Here is a 24,810-nt window from a genome sequence, read left to right as displayed (position 1 = left end):
TCGTGTACCCGTTTGACGGGGAATGCAGAGAGTCCATCTCCAACTAATGCTGTTGTGTAACCACCCTTAAGGCTCACCTGATCATGAGTTGATATTGATGCGTTGATGCGTTGATGCTGCAGCACAGCTGCAGTAGGAGACTCCCATGTCTCCAAAACTTCTTTCCTAGCCTTCATATTTGGCCGAGAAATAAGGACCCCTTCACGAAGGCCTAGGCTGCATGGGGGAGGAAGAGCATAGCCGGCAAAATTGTTGATATGCCTCGCTCCCCCATCATCATCCTGCTCTACTATGGTTGGTTGTCATACATTTGAAACCTGCAGTGATGCCTTGCCAGCGCATGCTTTGAAAGCTTAGATGCTTATCGGCAGTGGCGCTAATAAGATGAGGAAGGGGTGAAGAGAGAGAGAGAGCGCCTAGATGTCGGACCGTCTAACTAGAAGATTCTCGGGCATGTGCACTGAGAGGAAAAAGGCGCTTCGGACTCGTCGTAACAGATCTCTAGTCTGGTGCGGATCGCCTCCCCATTGAATTCGACGTTCCAGGTTGACAATCTCCTTCCTCACAACGTCCGAGGGTAGGCCGTCAAACACCCAGGTGCGATAGAGGCAGTTGATGGCCAGCAGATTGGGCACCTCGGCATTAAGCATCGAGTTGCGGATCAGCTCAATCTTGATTTCCCAAGGAGGCTGGGTGAAGAGCTTTCCGCAAGTCATGTAACCACCGCGACAAAGCCAAAAGAGCTGCCGCTGCATCTCGTCATCCCATGGGCCGACAATGAGTCTATCAGGAATACGTGCTAGGGGGTGTATATCTTGCGAAAACCAATGAACGCCTCTAGCGGCAAAGGCTGGCCATTTGACGGCTTGCTGGTAATCTGCTTCGAAGCATTCTCGAGCATTAAAGTGACAGAACCCCCCGGCATAGTCATGGCCAACTTGATCAGCTTTATCAATCCAAAAAGCGCCGTGTTGGTAGTAGCGCCCTCGCCCATGATTCTCAAACCAGGTCTGCTGCGCTTGCAATATCAGATCTATGGTGATCCAAGGTTGATTAAGCACTTGAGACTGTATGCATACATGGGCTGAGTTAGCAATTGCGCTATCATGACCAAGGTGCTTTGTAGTGTACCCGAAAGCTACCATGGGAAAGAGAGACATTGACGAACCTGGAATACGGGATCTCCACAGCAAGGGACATGTTGGGCATCTTCTAACCAAGGTCCATGGACAATCGCAGGATTGGTCGGAATACCGAACCATTGGTCCCACGTCTCATGAAACGCCCAGATGAAGAGGCGCACCAGAGTAGCCCGTCCCGAAAGCTTCATGCCAATGAAGTTGCTCACCTGGGGCAGACTGAGATTGGCGCTATAAAGGAGGATTTTCTCGAGGATTTCCCCCGGGAGGGAGTCGAGCGTGCTCCGGGGGCGCGTCGCTCGGGCGGCCATGACGGAGGACAATGACTTCCTAGTCCGTAGGGCCTTTGCGGGCGGCTGCTCTTGTAATGCTCGAGGTCGGTTCGTGGCAGGCGTTTTGCGCTTGCCTCTGGTGTGAACCTTGGTGAGCTCCATGATGAGAGACTACTTGTACTTGAAACAGTCGACCATTTGACGTTGGAAATGCCCGGCCAGCTCCAGCAATCGTTTGCAATCGATGAGAGGCACGGTCTGGGGATCGGCCGGTGTCTGGGGGAGAAATGCCAGGCAATTTAAGGTGGAGCCAGAGTCCCTCGCGGCTCGACTACCGAGAGCTCTTGTCTTGTTGCGGTAAGTCGTGGCCAAGACGGCGGTGAATAAACTTCAGCCGAAGGATTCCCCCAACGTCAGGCTGAGGATTTTGTGCAAATGCTGGTGGCGCTGCACCGGAAACCGAGTGCATCTGCTGGGATAATAAATAGTTGACGGACGAGAGCCCAAGGGCTCTCGGCTGGGGGGGATTTAGCTCCATGGACAGCCTGAGGAGCCTTTCCGTCTCCCTACCTTATGCAGCAGAGCATGTGAAGGCTGGTCTCAGAAGATGACGTCGTCGAGGGTTGCAATTGGGTAAAAGCTGCAAAGAGGCGGTTGGGCATTGTCTGTGAAATGACAAAGGTGAATACATCTTGAGACAGACTGAAGACAAGACGGGAAGATGAGGTTGATGTTGGAGATGGAATTGAAGTTGTGACCAACACTGTAGAAATTGGAAGTACCCCATTATTCCTGTAGCTTGTCACTTGAGGCGTTCCTGCGTGCTTCCTTCCGCATGGACTGGACGTGCGCTGGCGGGCAGGAACCAACCAGGCGGGTAGGGACGGTGGTGGTCCGTGCGCATTGATTGCGATAGCGAGGTAAATTTTGGACAGACCCTCATTGACGGCTTGATACTGAGATACCTACTGTAATAACGACCGAAGAATTTGCATAAGCATCATCGTGTTCATTTATTGATTTTATGGGTTCTTTTTAATATTTCTTGATATTTTCTTCTCTGCCTTCTCATCCACAAAGAGCGGCAGTTCTGCTGCTACACATCATCGATCAACGCCAAATCCGAAATCGAAATCGAAAGTGAAAGTGTCCATGTTGATGCTCGTTTGCCCCCGCGCCATTCCATAGCGATGCAGTCAGCGGCATTGCGGTCGCCAGTACCATCGCGGAGTCTCTTGCGATTCTTGCGCTCGCAGACCGACATCCCGTTCTTCGGCTACAGCTGCGCTCATGGATGCCCGAGTCGAGTGACAACCGTAGCCTCCGGGCAGCGAGTTGCCAGAGCGCATTCGACCAAGACTGGCTCCAATGCGCCCGTCGTTTTTACTGATCTTGAGGCCTCCATCTTCAGCTCGGAATCGCTACAAGTTGGAAAAATACTCAAAAGGGCTTGCGCGCGGACTTTGAAGAGGAAGTCCTTCTGCACATCGGCGACTGCGTACCAGAAAGCGTCTAATGCGAACGGCGACTCGACTCCCACTTGGCAAGAGAGATTATGGGGTATTGGGGTACGGGGAGGTGCCAAAGCCCTCAAACCGGACGATCTGCCTTCTCGCGACGATATGGAGCATGGCTCGTCCATGTTCACCAACCGCCGAATCCTGTCCGCCAAGGCGGCGCTGGAGCCGCGGCTGAGATGCACAGAGGTCGATGAGAATGGTAGGGTGATTCTCATGGACGGCGAGTTCAAGAAATCGGAGCTCATTGCAAAGGTATGATGACTTGCGCTCTGCCAAGCAGGGAAGCACTCGTGGCGACAACGACGGTGTACTAACTATGAGGATGTACATTTACAGTACGGCTTGCTGCCCCGCGATCTTCGTAAAATCGATTCGTCCAACCTCCCACACATACTCGTTCGTCCTTCGGCTATTCTACTCAACCTACTACATCTTAGAGTCCTGATCAAGCGTGACCGCGTGCTTCTATTTGACGTCTACGGCTCTAAGACGTCTTATCCGCAGTCTGCTTTCATGTACGACCTCCAAGGCAAGCTACAACAGAAGCCCCCTCCTGGTGTACCGGGACTACCCTACGAATTTCGAGCTCTCGAGGCTGTGTTGACTTCGGTCACGTCCGAGCTCGAAGCAGATTTCGAGTCGGTCCGCGAGCCGGTCATGCATGTCCTCAGCGAGCTTGAGGACGACATTGACCGGCAGAAGCTGCGCCAACTGCTGATTCTGTCGAAGCGGGTCAGTACATTTGAACAAAAGGCCAAGTTGGTGCGGGACGCCATTGAAGAGCTTCTGGAGGCGGACGATGACCTGGCAGCCATGTATCTAACGGAAAAGGTGCACGACTTGTATCGAAGCACCGACGACCATACGGAAGTTGAGATGCTGCTCGAGTCGTATCATAAGCTCGCGGATGAAATTGTGCAGGAGGCTAGCAACTTGGTGTCTGGTATCCGGAATACAGAGGACCTGTGAGTTTTCTTTTTCTTCTAATGTACACAACCACCATTGCCGCAAAAATTCTAACACCTGCAACAGCGTACGAGCTATTCTCGATGCCAACCGCAACGCCATCATGCTCTTGGAACTCAAGTTTAGCATAGGGACACTGGGGCTGGCAATGGGCACCTTTATTGCTGGGCTTTACGGTGCCAATTTGGAAAACTTCATTGAAGAAACGAACTGGGGCTTCGGCGCTGTCACAGCTACGTCGATAGTCTTTTCTCTGCTTGTCTGCTGGTATGGACTGGTCAGGCTGCGCAGGATCCAGCGTATCAAGATGGCAGGCGATGAGCGGCCTCGACTATCTCGCGGGCACTCATACTACGACGACGGCGCTGCCCTCGGCATTCTGGATGCGAGGAACAGGGAGCTGTTGCTGCGAGCACACATGCAACGGGCACTCAACAATAAGAAGCGATGGTGGTTCTCACGATAAAGCATGAACATGTATGATACACAAGAAAGAGAAGAAAAACAAGGGATATTCAGGCGGCAAGCAGCTTACTAACATATATCCCCCCTCCCCCCTTTATTCTCCCCCCAGTATGGCATATAGATGGCGTTGTGGGCGGTTGAAAATTTCACATGTAACCTTTTGGCTCAACTCACTCACTCCCTTTCTTTCATTATTCTAGAATATGATTCACGATATATTTTTTTTCTATTTGGGCGGACTGATCTTTGGCTATCTCATCTCTTGGTTTGGGATTTGGAAACGGCGGGCTGATGGTGGCAATACAAGAGGATGCCACCCCATGTACGATAGACGCATGCAGCAAGCAACGCATACAGCATACTGTACAGGTACAGCAAGCATGCAGCAAGCATGCAGCATTCACCGCCCAGAGATTCGTGTGCTCTGTTCGAATGGACGAATTGCCGGCAAATGCACTCGATTAAAATACGACACCGCCTCTACAGGCATCAGGCAACCTACCGGCCGTGGGCCAATCGCGGCGGTATGCGGGCGCAGGCACAGAAGACGGTGAGCAGCGTGTGCCTGAGAAGACGGTGGGTGAAGCTGCGGGCGGTATCGAAACAGAGGATGGAATTGGCGGAGAGATGGGCTTGGGAGCATGTGAGAGAGAAGGAAAAAAAGGGGAGTGCAGGGAGGATTACATGCAGAGAATGTGAAGCATCTAGAGTCTAGAAGGCTGGGCATGTGAATGAAGCACTGGATGGGCTGAGAGAGGACTGAGTACGTACCTGCACTGGAGATGGATTGAGAGCTGATTGACGTCATGGAAAGGACCCTTTTTAGGTACCTGGAATCAGGTACCTCTGGAGTGATTACGGCGTGACCCAAAGCACCGGAAATGTAAATCTAGATACCGCACAGAAGCATCATGAAATGGCCGCGATCTTCTCCAACACGAACATGCTTCGCTCCCACAAGGCGGCACACGAGGGAGGGAAAATCAAGATTCCCTAGGACCAGGGTTGGTGCATACGTCAAGGGTCCACCGGGGAACTAGCAGCTGTAACTGTACTGTACACACTCCGTACCTTGTCAGAATGGTGAGGCGGACGGGACGCCTTACCGCAACAAGAGGGCGAGTGCGCTATTGGACGGATACTTGCAGTGAATAGTGAATGTCGGTGCAGCTCCCCGGAGGAGAATGGCCGGGGGGAGGATAAGAAGATTCGAAGACAAGAATGTGAATTGTGGTGATGATTTCAGCGTTGAGTAATGCTGTACTTTGGTACCTACCTACTGTATCTAGTAGTGCGCCAAAAGGGGAAATACGAAACCGTTGCATCGCGATGGATGGTGGTCATGATGATGCCGTGACAGAGCAAAAATCATCTTGACGTCATGGAAGCCCTTTGTTTCTTCTCCCAGATTGCTCTTCTCGGGACGTGAAGCAACGTTGAGCTAACGGCATTCCATTTTAGCGTTTTCTTGGGTGTTGTTTTTTTTGGCGTAACATCGACACAACAGGCATGGATTGTCAACCCAGAAACGGCCCGGGCTGATATGACGAAAGGACAAGAAAATGATGCGCCCATCCAACCATCCAGACACGATTGCGGAAGGGGGGCAAAGAGCGGACAGCAAGTGGGTACTAGTAATGAAGTTTACAGTAGAACCGGTGAGCGGCAGGAGATGCAGGAGGAGCCAGGGATGGGCGTCCAAGGTGCCTTGTTCCATGGCTGCAAACATGTTGGTGGTACAGTGATGGAGGTGTGAAAGAGGTACTTGGCAGTGGATGCCTTGCTAATGCGCGTATCTATGTGGTGCCTTTCGTAATGTATCTTTTTTAGATGGAGTGTAAGTTTTGGGTGTGTGTGGTTCTTGCGGGAAGCTTTGGGTGCAGGGATTGTTTGCGGCCCCCGGGCTTCGTGTATAAGAGAAGCACGATCGCCACCTCTCTTTCGTCTGCTCTCTATTATTCATTCCTACTCAACAAACAAACACTGGCTATTAGTCGAATATTCTCTACAAGGCAACTTCACCAATAAATATTTGCCGTCTATTGACTTTGAACCTTATCAAAACAATACTGCTCTGCGACACCGCGTCCTACACAACGCTCTCCTACTACATCCACAACCACATCAACACACAACCACCATCTATATCAACTCATAAACCCTTTTCACAATGGGTGCTGTCGTATCTTGTGTAAGTACCTTCCATCCATCCATGTACTCAGACATAGCAAGCCAAAAAAGGGACCCACCTCTAACAACATCACCAAACAGTTCGAGGCCATCTTCCGAACCATCGGCAGTGTCATTATGGCAATTATCTCCGGGATTGGCAACATGCTCACTGCAATAATTAATGGCATTGTTGCTTTCTTCGGAATAATCATCTCTTGCTTGACATGCGGTCGCTCTGGAGGCAACAGGCGATACAGGCATCGTGGAATGCGAGGCTCAAGAATGCGGAGCACCGTATAAGGGATGACGGGAGTTGGAGCCTCCGAGAGGAAGAGAGGAAGAATGGGGCATGAAAACAGCAGGACATTGCCTCAAAGCATTGTCTTCAATCATGATGAAAACTCCTGGTACTCTGCTTCACGAACCGGTTATGAATCACGACATGACACAAAACACACACACCCCCAACGAGCAAAGCAGGACGGCTTCTTTGCAGCGTGGAACGACGAATCACACTTTTTCCTTGCTTCTATGTACGATTATTGTTGGACTCTTTGAGATACCTGGACCTTTTAGTCGCCTTCGAGCGGTACATTTTGCTTCTTTTCCTTTGTCTACTGTATTACTACATTATCAGATAGTCTGAACAATTGACACTGTAACCGATATCTTCTCGCCGTTTCTCTCACAATGTTGCCTACTATGGACTAAACCAAAAGGAAATACTATCCAGCACCTCAAGTTGACTATCCGGCACTCCAGTGACTGCGTGAGATTCAAGTGTTGGGATACCTTTGTAGTTATCCGGCAAGTCATGAGTATCTGGCTCTTCCACAATATGCTCTTATCACTTGGGTACTTTCAGCTACTATCAATATTTCATTCTAGAATCTGTTACTACAAATATTTTGTTCTAGTATCTGCTACTATCGCTGCCTTTTGTTAGTGTCCGCTACTATAGATAGATATGGGAACAATTATCCAGCACCACAAATTCGTTATCCAACACCCCAAGGTGGTGCTTCGCATATTATGGAAAGGCCATACAAAAAAGAAATGCCTAAAATTTGGGGTGTTGGATAACGAATTTGGGGTGCTAGATAATTGCTCCCATATATTTGCATCGGACACCAACGAAGAGGCCCCTGTAGACACCGTTCCAGAGCAGCAAGCCATGCCAACCAACGCTGAAGTTCCGCCAGGAGGCAGCCGTCCTTTTACTGTCGACCACCTCTGGTGCATAAAATGCTGCGAACGAAGACAGGACCAAGAGTTTGGCTGCGAAGCCACCATCTGTAAACGGCGTGGGTCTTCCCGCCTGTAATTTTGACAGCGCCACAGTAACGCGCTGCCAAGGCTGTGTGGCCTCCGCTTCCAGTTGCTTCCCGTACGTCTCCTTGAGCCCGGTTTACCTGACAGCCCTGGAGGTCTTTAGCTAATCAGCCTCCTTGTAGTGTTGCTGGCCTTATGGTGGGTGATGCAATTGATTGCGCCCGCATCTTGGACTTTCTCCAAGAACAATATGACACCCCGTTGGATGACGACGACAGAGACACAGATAATCCCGATGAAACCAATTTTTTCTCTGCACCAACCCGATTGACCTTTCAAAGACTCGCGCATGACTTGTGTTTGGCCTTTTGAAGCCGTCGAGACTCAACACTGATCCATCTTTCATCTTACTGACAAGGCTACTTCTGAGATCTTGGAGAAGTATCGCAACTTAATCATGCAGCGGCCTCTGCTTCCAGTTGCTTCCCGTACGTCTCCTTGAGCTGGAGGTTTACCTAAAATACCTTGATAGGTATCCGGCAGGTAGTAAATATCTGACTTTTCAAATATCTACTCGTATCGCTTAGGTACATTCAGCTACCGTTATTACTCTATTCTAGTATCTGCTACTATCGTTAGTATCTGCTACTATCGTTAGTATCTGCTACTATCGTTAGTATCTGCTACTATCGTTAGTATCTGCTACTATAGATATGTTACTCTAGTTTCTGGTATTATCACATACTCCTAACCACAGGAGCTCTATATTTGAGACACGAGATGCTGGATAGCAGACTTTGAATGCTTGCTAGTGTTTCCCTAAATAAAATGCTACCTACCTAGTATGTCTTTGAATGTCACCCAAGGTAAGGGGAATATCGAAGGAGTTACCGGCTCCTTCAGGAGGGAGCCCCTAGTCGTCCTCTTCCATCACGTTCCTGTTAAAAAACCCATGGATTTGCCTGGCCGATGTCCTGCCCACTATCGGCTCCAGCTCCTTCTCCGTCATGTTAGCCACCTCCCGAATATTCTCCGTGTCTAGAATGAGGCTCTTGATGTTTTGCGGCGTCACGCCCGGTGCGATGGACAGCATCTCCTGAGGCTCCTGATTAAAGACCTGATCCTCAACCCTGGAGTCCTTGTCCAGGCCCGCCTGCACTGCTGCAATTGGATCGGGCTCGTGCTCCAGCGTCTTGAGCGAGGCGAATATCTCGGCAGTCTCATACGGTGAGGATGACCAAATGATGCGCAGCTTGGGAAATGCAAGCGTCAACAGCACGAGCTTGGATTGGAGATCCGACGACACGTTGGTAGGAGCAACGCTGCTGAGGCTGCCGGAAAGGTCAGCAAAGGGCTCCAGCGTGAAGGACTTGTTCTGGTCGAATTCGATGAGTAGCATGGGAGTCTTGTAGTGCTGAAACATGGTCTCCGCCTGGCTGTACAGCCTGCCGTCCTTGAAGGACGAAATTAGATCGCTGATGGACTTTCGCTCCACACAAATGTTCGGCGACAAGATGTAGTCGCCTACGGTAAGCATGCACGGCACCACTATCATAGAGCGCCCATGCAGTAGAGACGGCAGCGAGGACCTGAATTCTCGTACGTCGACGACGACCCGCGGCGGCTCCGCCGTGGCCGCCAGCTTACCGCCTCCGGCAATGCGGGTGTTGACGGTGCGTAGAAAGGCTTCCTGCGGGTCCTCAACTCCGTGCGGGTCGACCGTCATGACCAGCGACATGCTCGCTCGCTCCTTGATCAGCTTGGTGAAGGCATCCTTTTCTCTTCTGACCGAGGACAGGTACCGCTGCTCCTCCACAGAGCCCCCATAGTATAGGAAGTATACTCTGACGTTGCGGTCATTATGAGAGGACCGGTACACTTCCACACGGCGGATGAAGGCGGCATCAGGCTCGTACATGATGATGTACCGTGGCTTGACCTCCTCCAGCACGTGCTCATCCTGGTCTCCGTCGTAGGAGTGGACAACAACCAAGTCCTGCATCTCGTACAGCTGGTAGTAGTCCTCCATGTTCTCTAGCGGATCGGCAGCAATGTCCTCCTTCTGCTGGAGTGCTTCCTCTTCCGTAATCTGGACTTCTGCCATTAGATCTGCCACCTCCCCTGGCTTCTCGAAATATTGGGCAATGCTCCCATTGTCGGCACGCCCGGACATGATCATGGAATTTCCGCCGCCTCGCATTCTCCGCCTTTTGTTTGAAGGTGCCTTGCCCCCCCTGCCACTACCTGGAAGTCCCGGCCGCGAATCCGTGGCACTGTTGAGGGCCTTTTGATTCTCAGCGAACAGGCTGGCGCTGACCTGCGCAAATTGCCTCTTCCATTTCAAGTAGTTTCGAAGCCTCCGCCTCAGCATGAAGTTTGCCGACGGCTTGTGAGCTTCCTCGGCGCGTTCACGCTCAAACTCGGGGTCGTCCACCACGGGAAGCTTATCTTTGTCCACCCTTGGCTTGACATGCATGGTCTGAAGGAAGTCGCGGAGCTGTCGGCACGTATCCGTGTTCGAGCACATGATTAAAATGCTTCCGCTAGAGTCATCTCGAACTTTGGGCTCAAAGAAAAGGTCTCGATCAATTTCTTCCAAAACCTCTGCGAGGATGCCCCATTTCGGCTGTTCCTCCAGAACGGGACGTAGAGAATCAATGTTTTCACCACTCTGTGATACGCTTTTGGGATTGGCAGAGTAGACTCGCCTTCGTGCGACGTCGAATATGGTCTGGGCGGCATCCAAGAAGAGCCATGGGGACTGAGATTGCCGGGTCGATCCGGGCGGAGGGGAGTGCGCGGCGTGTATTGTATCAAGGTGCTGAAGAAAGGACACCGCATCATAAGTGAGAATGTTGCTGAGAAGTCCACGAAGGATAGTCAAATCGCTGACAATCTGGCGTGTCTTCCAACTGACGCGGTGCCAGTTTGGATCTAATTGGCGACGAACCATGACGTCAAAGTTCTTGAGCAAGGCACTGTCTAGGTTCCAGTCTTCCATTTCCAAGCCCGAGTTACCCTTTTTAAGCTCGTGGATGCTGACCTCGACGCACTCCATGATGGCGTTCTGAATGTCTCTCATCGAGTCCGACATGGGTACCTCAAGCTCAATGACCTCGGCCTTTTTCTTGCCTTCGAGGGACTGAGCCACCGTGACGTGAAATCTTGGCCAAAGGGACGCCTTTTTGAGAAATAGATTCCTCATCATGGTGGTCAACGGTGAGAATCCTGTGGTGAACGGATCCGGGTTGTCTGAAAAGGCTTTGAGAAAGCCAACCTTGTTCTTCTGCCTGTAGACTCGGAGGATGAATGCCTCTAGAGATGTAGCGATGATTCGATCTGCATGAAGGACAATAAGACCAGTGATGAGCTCGGGATTTAGCAGTCCCGTCAGGAGATCGACCACGAGGATTCGAGATGTGATACTGAAGATGCCTCCAATCGCATACATCTTTTCTCTAGCACCGACGGTCTGGGAGTCGGTGTTGACGACGGTTAAGCCCCGTGCTTTGGGGGACGCACTGATGGCGGCATGCTCGGCCAGGGCCTCGCCAATCCAATTGTTTTCGCGGTCACTCGAGCCAACGAGAACAATGAGGTTACTTCCGGCAGCATCGTAAGAGTGAAGGAGGTTTGTGACAAGGCGCATCTGGCCCAGGCCACGGGCGAGAATCACGAGCTCATCCTCAGACCGGAGCTCTTGGAACAGCTGCTGCTGATATTCCTAATTGGGGCTCAATTAGTTACGAGGTCAGGTTGATAGACAGCAGGGCAAACGAACCAGAGGCAGCGAGAGTTTGACTGGCTGCGGCGCATTGTTGGTCGACATGCAGGGCGCCGTGATGATGCTTCATGGCCGAAGCGTGAAGTTTCATGGGCGACTAACAATGGGTTCAAGTTCCGTTATCATCCAGTACCAACAAGGTGCCTCTCCACATAACACAAGACGGAGCTGTTTTAGTGCTGCCGTTTAGTGCTGTGGGCCACCGTTTTTAGCAGTGCTTGTAGCATCTCCGCTTTCCGTTTAGATCACGTGCCTGTGATTGTTGGTACCTAATCCGTTTCCAACTCGGAATGAAGCGAAGATGCCTGATGCAAGAATGACCATTTCCATGCAACGGGGAATAATGCAGAGAATAATATTCATGTAATCAGTATTGACGGCAGCAAGTGTCAGCCCATAAAATTCTTGATACCCAAAAAATTGTCTTACATTGTGGCACGTAGGACCTTTGCTAAAGCCCGTTTTTTGACCCAACTTTTGAACGAATGCCCATGACGTTGACTGAGACGTCATCCAATCGACGCCACCAGCGCCCAGATGCAATCGCCTTGATCAAGCTTGCAGCTTTGCCGGCTTCAGCTAAGCGCTTTGGGCATATATATAGCAGAGCCTGGTTTGATGCCAACTTGGATCTTTCAATCTCATTCTTAAACTTTGAAAAAATTGCATGATTCTGCTTCGTCACAAGGCTATTTCGCATTTACGACGCTACTACACACATACAAAGATACTCCCTACAATTACAAAGATCTCCAACATGGACTCCAGCAACAACCAGCAGAAGAAGGAGGTATGTATTCATCAACATTCATCCTGTGATTTTATATCCCATTACTGACACGGGTATCAAAGGGCGAGAAGCAATTCTCCATCCAGCCGATTAACGAGTCCTCCAACGTCGACCCCAAGTTTGCCGCACACCAGGCTCATCCCGGCCCGGCCATCTCTCAGCAGATGCCGCCTCAACAGGGCACCAAGGAGGAGCGCCAGGCGAGAAAGGAGGAACTGAACAAATAAACAAATAAACACCGATACCAGCAATACGATGAACACCCTAAATAAATAAATTTTAATTCTCTTCTTATTTTTGACTTGGATATCCATTGTTTGATGACGTGAACCTCTCCTCGGGCACATGTACCCGCGCAACAGCAAAGTGTACATGCAAGAGCCATGATGCAGCACCTACAAATTCCCATCAAATCAAGCGCCTTGCCCATATTGTCTGCCTTGGCGCTTGTATCCTCCATATTGCGTCTCCTATTAAAACAGCCCATGCAGCCCAAGTGCGATCCATAGCTTCTGACCCGTTCTGGAATCAATCAATCCGTTCGTCAGCGCTGAGGAACTGGTCTCGTGCTGTTCTGCGTGATGACGACAAGGGACTGCGCGGCTTTGAACAGTCACTGAATATGGAGGGATTGAACGCTGGAGCCTTATTCTGGCTGATTCTAGCGCCTCTCCCCTCCCCCCCGCGGGCCTCCGGCTCTAAATTACAGGGAGCCAGTGCGTGCGTATCCTCGCAATTAGTGCCCTGTACAGCCGCTGCGGATTCCACAGACCCCCCCGAAGCGGAGCCCCCAGAACCGCTGCCACCGCCTTGCCTTGCGGATTCCGGTTCCTTTGTCCGAAACGCATTTGCTCACTCACTCAACCTCACCTCTCCCTCTTCCCTTTCTCTCTCGTCCTGCAAAACCTCTGCAAAACCTCCCTTGATGCCTCCGCCGTTGGAGACGCACGCCCGACTCGATCCCCGTGAGAAGCAGCCATCATCTTTAGCGTTTTCGGCCCGAGGGCATCGCCCACGCCTGCCTGGGCCTTGCACCGGTCATTAATTAAGAACTCAGCTGCTGCCTTTTTGACAGCGGGCGCCAACCTTGGCTGGCCAGACGAAAAGAGGAGACGGTCAAGCTACCATCTCATCTAGGCCCTCCCCCTCTTTCCACGCCGCCAAAACGACACTACGATAGTCGCTCCTCGACGACTCTTTTCGCCTCTGCTTTCCCGCCATCTCCCAGCGTCGCCTCGTCCTCCTCGCCCCTTGATCTTGCCGCTTCTCTTCGTCCCAGCGACCGCTCTCCAGCGGCTCCACCGCCAACATGCCCTCTATCCTCAACGACGACGACAAAGACACCGTCAAGCGCTTCGTGCCCAAGCAGTCCAACAAGATCCAGGCCGTCGCCGTCGCCAAGCTCTACGTTGCATACCCCAATCGCTCGAAATGGACCTACTCGGGACTGCAGGGCGCTGTTGTGCTGGCCAACGACTTGGTCGGAAACACCTACTGGCTCAAGATGGTGGATATTTCGGTATGAATAACCCTCGAATTGCCTCCTCCAAACCCATTCACTATTAGTCTTTCCCCCACAGAAAAAGGACGGGAAGCGACTGCAAGCGATTGAAGAAAGAGAGAGAGAGAGATTGAAAGGATCATAATGTTAACAGCTTTGGCAAATTGAAACAGCCCTCCAACCGCGGGGTCATCTGGGACCAGGAAATCTTCGATTCATGGAGCTACAACCAAGACCGAACCTTCTTCCATACCTTTGAATTGGAGGAATGCCTTGCCGCCCTCAGCTTCGTCGACGAAAAAGAGGCCAAGCAGTTCAAAAAGAAAATGGACGAGCGAGAAAAGAATGCCAGCCGAGCCACGAAAGCAACGCCATTTGGCGGATCCAACCATGCAGCGGGAGGAGGCCAAAAACACAGTCTGCTGGGAAACATCTTCCACCGACATTCAACGGTTTCCATGATGCCGGATACTACAACCTCCAACCTGTCGGGCTTTTCTCACAACTCCGGCTCTTCGGTTAGCCTCAACGACGGCCGAGGCGGTTCTGAGTTTGCCCTCTTGGATGCCTTTGATCCCATGTGGCGAGAGCATTACGGCCATGATCTCAGTGACAAGGGGTTGACAGACGACTTTATTAAGGACAACCAGGAGTTTATTGTCGACTTCCTCAGAGAAGAACAGGCCAAGCTGAACAGAGAGGCAGCAGCAGCGCCGCCGCCCGCACCGCCCGCTCCTCCTGCCCCTCCCGCGCTGCCTTCGCCTTCGACCAACGGCCATGCCGTGAGGGCGCCTCCTCCTCCTCCGCCTGCGTCTGCTCCTGCGGCCGCTTCTCCCATCCCCGGTTCACCCAATGCCAAGAGGGCCGGGCCGCCTCCTCCTCCGGCTCCCCGGCGGTCGGGCGGCAAGGTTGACGGTGATCCCAGCCCACCAAGGGCACCATCTCCTCCTCGGCCACGATTCAACGCTCCGCCACCCCTGCCCGACGCAGGCAAGTTTGCGCATCCAGTCGTCGAGAGGAAGAAGCCCGTGCCTGCTGCTGCTCCGTCCGTCCCCGGACCTCCGCCTCCTCCTCGAGTACCCGCCAAAACGCCTCTCGAGCCCGAAGACCAGCATCACAGGTTCAATGTCCCGCCTCCATTCACCGGCCAACGCGCCCCTGCGCCTCCAAGTCGCGGGCCCGTCCCTCCTCCGCCTCCTCCTCGAGGCAGCGATGCCAGTGCACCGGCTCCCGTGGCCCTCCCTCCACCTCTCCCTCCAAAGGTACCAACTTCGAGCGCTCCTCCACTGCCACCTCCGAGTGCCCGGCCAGTCCCTCCTCCGCCAGCAGCCATTCACGTACCGCCGCCCCCTCCTCCCATGCCGGTAGCCAGCAGCATTCCAGCTCCTCCTCTGCCTCCGCCGATGCCATCACCAAGATTGCCTCCTCCGTTGCCCTCGGTCAGCGCTCCTCCCTCGGTACCGCCGCCGCCGCCGTTGCCTTCACCAGGGGCTGGAAGCGCTCCTCCTCCACCACCTCCACCACCTCCTATGCCTGTCGCCAGCGCTGCGCATCCACCTCCACCTCCTCCCGGACCTCCCCCGATCCCGGGAGCTGGCAGTGCACCTCCAGCACCGCCGCCGCCTCCACCACCCGGTCCCCCGCCAATCCCAGGGGCCGGAAGCGCTCCTCCTCCCCCACCCCCTCCGCCATTCCCTTCGGCAGCAGGCGTCCCTCCCCCTCCCCCTCCCCCTCCGGCAATGCCAGATCGAGATTCTGGATATTCATCAGGACCTACGGCGCCTCTTCCCAAAGCGGATGGTGGGCGTGTGTCTCTCCTTGGAGATATTCAAAAAGCAGGAGGCATTGGATCACTTAAGAAGGTCGACAGAAGCAAGATCAACGACCGCAGTGCGGCGTCTGTTGGAGGAGCTTCCGGTTCGGGCGGTGGAGCTGCACCTAGCCCTGCAGCTGGTGGTGGCATGGCGAATGCCCTGGCAGCAGCTTTACAAAAGAGAAAGGATAAAGTCAGCAAGAGTGGTAAGTTTCCGCCTTTTCTATTCTTTTTTCAGTGAGAAGAATACTAGAATACTAATACATTTGTGCGCATAGACGATGAAGAGGAAGACGATGACTGGTAAAGGAGAAACCTGGGGTATTAAGAGAAGAGACATTTGCACGTCAGGCGGCATGATACCTATGATGGCCGGGAAAACAAACGAGGCATAGGGAAACCCACGTTCCCTATCATTATCCCTCAGCCATGTGAGGGAATCACGATGGCTATATACTAAGCTGTTCGCAACTCACGGCAGTGCCAGTGTGGGGATTGTTTACAATCGGTGTCTGTCGCAAAATGAGGGGACAGTTAAAAGTCGCAAGCTACAGAGAGAGAAGTATGGCTTGTGTTTTGGAGTGGCAAGTCCGTATGGGAGTCTGGAGTTGTCTGGAGTGGGAGGCCTTTTGATGTCATTACTCGATAGATTAATTGGCTTCAAGTTTGTTTTTGGTGGCATAAAGTACGTTTTGAGTTTCCTGCTTTTTGATAGGGTGGGAAGGTCTTGAAGATTTAGTGAGAAGAGGTGGGAGAATGGGAAATATGAACAAAGATTGCACAAGAGAGAAATTGAAGCATGCATAGCAATATCCGCACGATATGGGCAAGATCATTTCTCATCACAGGTGACTTGAGTTGTGGCCAAAAAAAATTATGTAGTCGTAACCATAAGAAAAAAAAATATGTAGTATCAACAGTCCTAGTACTAGTATAGATGGAAAACATGAACGTGTGAAAAGACAAAAAGACACCATTGTGACGAGCCGCGCCGTCTCTCCCACCGCGGCCATCGAAAAACCTCCACTCCGTATAACTGTCGTGGGACCCAACGAGCAGCAGCCGGGAGGGAGCAAGGCTAACTTTTGAATTCTGCAGATCTGAAGTTTTCCTTGCCCCCTCCATCATACCACGTCTAGAAAGGTTTGAGAGAGAAGACAGCTGTGCCAAATCCCCAAGGGCGTAGGCTGGCCCCTTTGTTTTCGTTGGGTTCGCTCCCCCGCTTCTTCTCTAGAGCGCACAGAATTGGAGGGGCGAAAAAAACGGGCAAGGGGGCGTTGTCGAGTATTGATGTGAAGAGAGTAGGAGGAAAGGCGAAAAAATAATGATGGATCCTTTTCCCTCGCAAGTTGTTTCCCCGGGAAGGCGGCTCGAAGCTGCGCTCAAATGTCGTCAATGTCGAGCTCCTTCTTGTCGTCGGTCTCGTCCTCGGACTCGGACTCGTCAGCGCCGAACTCGAAGCCGGCGTTGTCGTCGCCGTCCTGGCCGTAGGTGTCGGTCTCGTTGATCTTTGCGTTCTCGGGAAGCTCGCCGAGGTTCTTGAGATTACGGGCCTCGTCGGAGGTGTACTTGAGAATGACGTCGCCCTTGCCGTCCTGGAAGTCTCGGAGGGAGAGGAGGATGATGTCGCCCTGGTTGATCCAGACCTTCTTGCGCATCTTACCACGGATCTAGACGACGAGAAGTATTGGTTAGCCCGATTTTCTTGCGTTTTTTTTCCTCTCGCTGTTTCTCGATGCAGAGTGGTGGAGCGACGTAAGCAGCGTCATGCATGTGATGTGTTGATTTTTCTCTCTCTGTGTTGTTGCTTTTCAGGGGTGTTTCAAACGTACGTTGGCGAGACGCTTGCTGCCGTCAAAGCACATAGCCTCGAGTCGGCCGTTACCCAGCATCTTCACGACTTGGGCATACTCCTGGCCGTCCTCCTTGAAGGTCAGCTCTCGGCGCTGGTCATCGTTCTCCTTGGTTCCTCTTCTGCGGTTCTTGCCGCCCTGTTATGCGCAAAAAAAGAAGAGCTGTTAGCCGTTGGTTCGAAATCATCAGGTAGGATTTGGAGTTTTTTTTTCTCCGATCGCCGCGTCAGGGGGAAAAAACCACACAAAAACTTGGCGGGGGAGGGGTTGTTTTGGAATTAATTTATTTATTAATTTCTCTCGCCCGGTTCCCTGTGGTTGTTTCCCCTGCGAAAAAAAAGGTGTGAAAAACGTACTTTTCCCTTGTTCTTGGGCATCTTGACTGTTGGCTCGAGAAATCTGGAGTGTCGGTGACCGGGGGATGCAGGAGGTCAAAAAGTCGGCGACTCTCAGATTTCTTATGTAGGGGCGAAATATTAGCATTTGGGCGCAGTCGAGGAAACGCATGCGGCTTTGGTGACTCAATAGTCACGTGATGGGAGTCACTCGTCAGCGCCCTTTGCTGTTTATGATTCATGCAACAGAAGTACCCTGGAGAGCTGAGGTACCTAAAGTAGGACTGAAGTCAGAATGCCTTGCTACCTATACTATTCATGACACTTAGTTAGAATGATAACATTCTTTGGGTAATAATAGCGAAAGATCTTGACTCATTCTCCCGGCAAAAGTTTATATGCACGAGGTACCTAGATTACGCATCTACCTTAAGCAAGTGTGGCTGAAAGTTGAATATTGCCAGGCGTGAAAGAATTCGCCAAAAGTTAGAACAAATCAGGAAGTATAGGAATAACTCTGTATGATCATTCATAATATTAACACAACCCATAAATCGATTAATCCTAGCTGCCTCTCCTTTTTCCTCAGCATTTGCTCTCTGAAAAGTCTCTGATCAACTGTACAATCCACAGTGGCGTTGAGGTACGTGTATTTATTTACATTTTCGTGTGGTACCATTCAGGCACTTAGGAACTACTACTAGTAGGTGAAAACTGGTGGCGATATGTATTTTTTTTCTTGGCTCTTTTGCCTTTCTTCCAACACTTTTTGCGCCACACATGAATTACATAATCACACTCAAGCTCTGCAACGTCCCAAGTGAAACTGAAGCTCATCGTGAGATTCGTCGAAGCTCAAGTAACTAAACACTTTGACATTCCAGTTCAAGACTACAAAATATCAATGAAAAAAAATTACAAGCAATTTATTTCAATGACTTGGATCAGCTTATAAAATTGGAAAACTAAAAGTGAGAGAGGAAAAAGGAAACTTCTCCATGACAACCCAAATCACAACACCATCATGACAGCGGTAGCTCAACTTCCCCTGCCTCTGAGGCATCTCATCACCAAAAAACCCACTCAAATCTCATCTCTATCTCTTATCCCAACGCAGTCCCGATTCTCATCTACCAAAACTCCTCGCCAAGCATCAACTCCCCTCCAGCGAAAACCCATCCTCCGAGACACCATCAGGCGCTACATCCCCGAGGAGGCCAAAAAGTTCGTCAAGCCCGACGGCAAGCTCCAGACGACCCCCGAAACCATGAATTTCCTCATCGAGCACAACCTAGAGCCTGACAACGGCGCCGCGCGCAGACTCACCACGGGTCCTGGCTTGCAGAACGTGTCCAAGGCCTATCACGCAACCATCGCCTTCAGCCCGCGGCACATTATCCATCCGCATGATTTGCGCTTCTTTGATCCCCGGGGCCATCCGCTTGCTGCCGCGAGACGAGCAAAGTATCTCCGGAAATCTCAGCAGGAGCCCCTTTGGATCATGATCACAGGTGCTGGAGCTGCCTCTGTGGTGCGGACCCTGACACAGAGACGCCTGAAGAGCGCAATATACCGGAGCCTGGAGGACCTCGGCTTCCGGAACGGCGTGGGGGCCGGGAAAGAGATCAGGGGCACTCTCTGGATCACGATTCACAACCCGGTTGCGGCGTCGAAGCTGGCCCCTGAGCCGTTTGGCGAGGCTGTTGCTCGGGCGCTGAGGAGTAGATGCAGCCAGCCCTTGAGATGATGGAGATGAGTAAGATGAGGCGTCTTTCTTTCTCATTTTATCAGAGGGTGTTTTATGGATCTGGAAGAACGAGGCTGTATCTTTTGAGTATACGGCCTGATAGGTCCCAGTCTCGAGCACATCGGATCAAGAATATTCACATGCTTGTGATGCATGCTTGACCATTCATCTGCCGGCCTCGTCGAACTTGGAGTCCGAATCCTCCTTAATATGTCGTCTAAACACGCGTATAAGGGATTGGTCAACTCATCTGTGCCTTACACACTCGACTGAGGCGAGAATGCACACGTTGAATCTGCAACACACCTACCACTTGTACAATACCCTACTCATCTTTGGACTACCACCAACTACTATGAGGCACTTCGTCCATCATTTCGTACCACCATCAATAGCGTTTCACATCCGCCTTCATAGCATTTTCAGACGTTAGTTTCGGGGGGTTCTTGGTCTGTGTATAACGAACCAACCAGCCCTTGGGGCCCTTGGGGCAATCGTCCTTGGAGGAATCATCATACGTACCACAGACGCTTTAAAAATCAGCGACAATGTTTTCACCAACAGTGTCGAGTCACTTATTCACACATTCGGCAATGTTGCAACCATTTTCCAAAAACAGATCAGCCAGCTGTGTACTGTTTCGTTTGACATTCGTATAGATGAAATCATCTCCGACATCAGTCGTCCTATAAATGATATAATCGAGCTACAGCCGCATGCTACAAAGCATTTCATGCAAAAGTGATATAAAAAAAGAGCCGACATGGACCTTGCCAACACATCCCTCAGCAATTGCAGCCCCCACCTTGACAGAGACGAAGCCAACCTCTCCCCTTTTCAGCCGGCCCCTAGACCTCGTCCGCCGAAACAAATAGATATCTCAAATCTCATACACGTAACTGGGCACAAAAAGCCATCAAACGCTTCCCTCCAACGCCGGTACATGCTCTTAGTAGTCCCTGAAATCCTCCTATAGACAAGGAGTTGGAGAAAAAGAGGGCCATGAGAAAGAAAAGAAAAAGGACAAAGAAAATTGGCCGGCGGAGTTTTACAAGGAGCTTCTCTTGTCAGAAAAGACGTCGCCTGCTCCTTCGCCCTCTTCCTCTGTCGAGTAGGCAACGTACTTCCCCTTGCCTTTAACATCCGCCGTCATTGTCAACCCAAGTTTGCTCTCCTTCATGCTCCGTCGGCTACCGGGTCTCTTGTTAGTCGCCTTTTTCGGTGTTGCCGTCCCCTTGCGGCTCTTTGGTCGATCCGATCTTCCCACATCGAGAGGAGATCCCATCTTTAGGTCCTCGCCAGAGGAATTTCGTCTCGTTGTCGGAGCTGTGGAGCTTTTCATATCTCGCATTTCCTTGATAACATCTGCAAAACTTTCTTCCAGAGTCTTCATGCGAGCGAGAACCAGCCTTCCCATCCTATCGCGATCCGCTGACTCGGCTTCCCCCTTACTTCGCAGTCGATTGTCCTTCATCATAGCCATGGCCATCTGCGTCTGGAAACTACCCGCCAAGCCAGCATTGATATCTCCAACAAAGGGGAGATTCGTGTTATCAGATAGAATGCTGAGATCGGCAGAGGATAGTCTTCGGGCAGCACGGTCTCGAGCTCTCTGATCCATGCCCAACATGGCGGACCTGTTCAAGTTGCTCATACCCGCCAGGCCATGAGCAGGCATGGTGGAGCGAGTATTGAGGCTCGGCGGAGAGAAGAGCGATCGTCGAGGGGGGCTGCGCATGCCGGTAGGCGTAAATGACTCGCCTGCTATCATATCTACAGCTTGGCCGCCCCGACTTCCAGGCACGGACCCTTTAGGCGGCGAGGCTGAAGCGGAGCTCTCGGGAGGCAGGTCCATCTCCCCAGGATTGTATAGTATGGTGTTTGTAGACAGTGTGCGATTGTGTATTCCTGTTCGCCTGGGCTTGCTAGGAGGCTTTTCCTTTTCGTCCGAGCTATGCGAGGAAGCTATAACGGCTGACCGCGCTCCCGTAGGAGTTGTAGTAAAGTAGTCATCAGTTTCGCTCGGGGCAGGATTTCCTCCCCTCGGGCCATTAGGATCGGCGCTGGTGCCAAGGTCGTCTTCATCTTCATCGTTTGTTACCAGTTCGTCATCTCCATCGGCATCGGTGTGGTCTTTATACTCGGGCATCAGATGGGCAAAACGAGGGTCCATGAACCGGGGATCCATCATGGGGAAGGCTCGATATGAAGTTCCCCCAACATTAGACGCAAGGTCTGCCGGATCGCTGACAATGGACCTAAGATCGGATAGCTGCCTAGAGTTGGAACGCAGATCCCAACCCATGCTCATCCTCCTCTGCCAGTCAGGCACAGCTCTATTGTCCGTTGGCGGCCAATTGGTGCCGCCGGCTCCGTCCTGGTCATTACGATCCATCCAATTTCGAATCGCCGTCTGTGTCTTTCGTCTCTCATGCCTCCTTTGTGTCCTCGTGGCGTCGGGCATACGCAGGAACAGCTCATCGAGGGCTCTATCCTTTTGATAACCTGCCACCGACTCTTCGCGTACGCGCATGCTAGGACTGAAAATGCTGGTCCTGTTGGCCATGTCTCCAAAAGAAATGGCCCGACCCCGACTCCTCCCGGGATTCTCTACTAGATCTGTAGGCTCAAAAATGGACGGCGCCAGCCAGAATCTTTCGTACAAGAATATACAGAATAAGATGGGACAGTGAGTCACCTTGATGATGATGCGATTGAGCAAGACGAAGTGGCGAAGTGGCATGCAGTAACGCAGAGGCATGAGTAACCATGCAAAGATGTTGGTAGGTGCGATGTAGGAGAATAGAGCGTCATTCTTCACCATCGAGATGGTGTTGATGGCGAAGAGAAATCTGCATAATGGGTTAATGATGAATGACGTTGCAACAGTAAATATGGGAATGGCACATACTGGTGCTCTTCGGTGGCATTGGAGGCGATTGCCATGAAAGAGTTGGTCAGGACGGTAATGAGAATTGTCCTGGGTTAAACAGTTAGCAAACTCGAAAGGGAGACCCAACAGGATGATGGTTCGTTGGAGCACATACACAATCAAGAAATGACAGATGATAAGGAATAAGCATAACAACGCTCGCGCAAGCCAATTGTATGATGGCCATCTGTGGTCATATTAGTCTCAAAAATCCTTCGGTTTAAAGCGTGAAATAAAGGGGGAAGGGGGTCGTACACATCCCAAGCGGCGGGTGTGAAACCCATGAGGATCTGGAATATCTTGTAGGCAACCTCGCCACCATCACTAGAGGCGGTGGAGGAAGTGAAAAAGACAAAGAATCCGCTACAGACAATGAGAATCAACACACAGATAGCCGCCAAGTCTGCCGCCATGAGCCGAAAAGCAATAAGCAGCTGAGAAAAGTACTGGTAGTGGTCCAGGATGCTGAAGATGCGAGGCAGCAGCAGGATGGCATTTGCGGCCAGCACATCGTAGGCCATGGCATTCCAATGGTGAGGGTCGGCGAGGAAGACGCCATAGACACGCATACAGTAATAGGCAATGAGCAGCACCAGGATACCCAGGTCAAAAATGTTCCAAAAGCTCATGATGTACAGTGCAAATCCCTGCTCATTGAAGCCCACCAGTTCGTCAAGCATAAAGCCAGCGCTCCAGAACCAGAAGACCAGTTCCAGGCCGGTGATTTGTGAAGATCGTCTAGACAAGACAGCCAAGAAGAGCCCAATGAGAACAGCAAGGGACAGCGTAGATAGGAAGGATCTATATCGCGGCACCCTGAGGCGAGACAGCTTAAGCAGTGATGCCTGCCTGGGGTCGTACAACATCACAGTTCTCCTGCCAGGAGGAACGGCAAACTGCCCCGGTTTGGGAGGCAGAGAGCCCAGGAGAGGAGTCCTATCATCAACTTTGGGCTGGCTATTGAAGCGCGAAAAGGGGCTCGAGGGCGACTCCCGGTGAAGGCTATCGGCAGAAGAATAGAAGGAAATGGCACCATTCCAGATGGCCTCCAGCTGCTGGACCACAACCGGGTGGGCGAGGAAATGTTTAGCTGAGGCTCGGATTGCAACCTCTAGAGTTGACGTCCGCGACGCTACAAGGGGGGTGTTTTTGGACCTGCTGGCAGAGCTGCCAGCTGTGGGGGGTGGTCGTGCTCCGGGCATACCTTGCAGGGGGTAGAAGTCGTAGGCCAATGCATCAATCAGTTCGCGGGTAGAGTATTCCTTGAGCAGCTTCAGAGACAGCAGCTCACAGACCTTGGCCCTCGTGTTGCTGGTGCCAGCGTTGGCGGCATACATCTGGCCTTCCTTAGTGAACTGCAGACAGTTTGCCATGAGGGCGTAGAGAGTGGCTCGTGAGAAGTGTTGATTGCGAATCTGCTGCTGCATGGGCTTGATCAGGAATTGAGAGACTTGGGGGGACCGTAGCTGGTCCCATGTAAGCGTCGTCTCAGTACGAGAACTAACGATGATTCGGATTGCATGAGTCAAACTGTAAACCGGGAGGACGTCTAGAAAAGAGGGAAACAAGAGTGGCGTTGAAGTCAGCTAGCAGGCCTTGGGGATACTGGAAGGCTCATGAAGCAGAGGGCCAGCCTGAAGAGTGGATATCATACCAAGATGCGTTGAGGAGAAAAGTGGAAGGACAGGCAGCGTATTGCGTCTCCTGCGGTGGCGTTCCTCGTCTCCATCATCTCCTTGACCCCCCTGATCTCGTCCTGCAGCATTGTCGGTTGCATAGCTATAGCCATGGCGGCGACGGGTGTTGTTGCTGCCGTTGGTATCATCAATGGGGCCCGGGTCGGTTTTGTTGTTGTTGCTATTATTGTTGCTGTTGTTATTCCCGAAGCCGTCGTCTTCATCTTCGTCCTCATCCTCATCCTCGTCTGCCTCTGTAAAGTCCGCCGTGGCGTGAGCTCGATGGACGGCAAATTGGCGAAGCGGCGTGACGGTTGATGGCGAGATGCTCTCATGTCGAGCAGATACGCGACGGGGAGCTGGTCGAGGGCGACGGAGCGCTATGGACGACATGGTTGGTGCTTGAAGCCGGAGCGCCTGTGTAGATCAGTGCAGCGGCAGCAGCAGCAGCAGCAGCAGCTTGAAGCGAGACCCGTCTGTCTCTCAGCACTCAGCCGGGAGCGCCATGGGGGGATTTTGCAGGGGAGGTCGAAATAAGGCAAAAGAGGCGACAAGCTCCCGCTTTCGCGAGCT

General features: G+C 51.9%; 7 protein-coding genes across 7 annotated transcripts; 3 read left to right on the top strand and 4 right to left on the bottom strand.

The window, feature by feature from the left end:
* Positions 1–416: 416 nt before the first annotated feature.
* Positions 417–1,573, bottom strand: T069G_01571 (uncharacterized protein; the record flags this gene model as incomplete). The annotated part of the gene is made up of 2 exons (XM_056168781.1): positions 417–1,067; positions 1,169–1,573. 2 exons carry the CDS (start codon positions 1,571–1,573, stop codon positions 417–419), a joined length of 1,056 nt encoding a protein of 351 aa, XP_056034097.1.
* Positions 1,574–2,601: 1,028 nt separating this feature from the next.
* T069G_01570 (corA-like mg2+ transporter protein domain-containing protein) lies at positions 2,602–4,363 on the top strand (the record flags this gene model as incomplete). The annotated part of the gene is made up of 3 exons (XM_056168780.1): positions 2,602–3,183; positions 3,268–3,896; positions 3,964–4,363. The coding sequence occupies 3 exons, from the start codon at positions 2,602–2,604 to the stop codon at positions 4,361–4,363; spliced, it is 1,611 nt and encodes a 536-aa protein (XP_056034096.1).
* A 4,356-nt stretch (positions 4,364–8,719) lies between these two features.
* On the bottom strand, positions 8,720–11,635 carry T069G_01569 (ERCC4 domain-containing protein; the record flags this gene model as incomplete). The annotated part of the gene is made up of 2 exons (XM_056168779.1): positions 8,720–11,530; positions 11,588–11,635. 2 exons carry the CDS (start codon positions 11,633–11,635, stop codon positions 8,720–8,722), a joined length of 2,859 nt encoding a protein of 952 aa, XP_056034095.1.
* A 2,054-nt stretch (positions 11,636–13,689) lies between these two features.
* Positions 13,690–16,001, top strand: T069G_01568 (WH1 domain-containing protein; the record flags this gene model as incomplete). The annotated part of the gene is made up of 3 exons (XM_056168778.1): positions 13,690–13,899; positions 14,055–15,900; positions 15,973–16,001. 3 exons carry the CDS (start codon positions 13,690–13,692, stop codon positions 15,999–16,001), a joined length of 2,085 nt encoding a protein of 694 aa, XP_056034094.1.
* A 1,075-nt stretch (positions 16,002–17,076) lies between these two features.
* On the bottom strand, positions 17,077–17,924 carry T069G_01567 (translation initiation factor 1A / IF-1 domain-containing protein; the record flags this gene model as incomplete). The annotated part of the gene is made up of 3 exons (XM_056168777.1): positions 17,077–17,364; positions 17,527–17,685; positions 17,904–17,924. 3 exons carry the CDS (start codon positions 17,922–17,924, stop codon positions 17,077–17,079), a joined length of 468 nt encoding a protein of 155 aa, XP_056034093.1.
* Positions 17,925–18,906: 982 nt separating this feature from the next.
* Positions 18,907–19,629, top strand: T069G_01566 (uncharacterized protein; the record flags this gene model as incomplete). The annotated part of the gene is made up of 1 exon (XM_056168776.1): positions 18,907–19,629. The coding sequence occupies one exon, from the start codon at positions 18,907–18,909 to the stop codon at positions 19,627–19,629; it is 723 nt and encodes a 240-aa protein (XP_056034092.1).
* A 1,048-nt stretch (positions 19,630–20,677) lies between these two features.
* Positions 20,678–24,630, bottom strand: T069G_01565 (ion transport protein domain-containing protein; the record flags this gene model as incomplete). The annotated part of the gene is made up of 5 exons (XM_056168775.1): positions 20,678–22,481; positions 22,541–22,609; positions 22,677–22,748; positions 22,817–24,110; positions 24,216–24,630. 5 exons carry the CDS (start codon positions 24,628–24,630, stop codon positions 20,678–20,680), a joined length of 3,654 nt encoding a protein of 1,217 aa, XP_056034091.1.
* Between the last annotated feature and the right edge of the window lie 180 nt (positions 24,631–24,810).

Source organism: Trichoderma breve, chromosome 1 (genome assembly GCF_028502605.1).
Source record: "Trichoderma breve strain T069 chromosome 1, whole genome shotgun sequence".
Classification (NCBI taxonomy): domain Eukaryota; kingdom Fungi; phylum Ascomycota; class Sordariomycetes; order Hypocreales; family Hypocreaceae; genus Trichoderma; species Trichoderma breve.
Note: the sequence above shows the minus strand (reverse complement) of the source record. Positions and strands in the feature narration are given on the sequence as shown.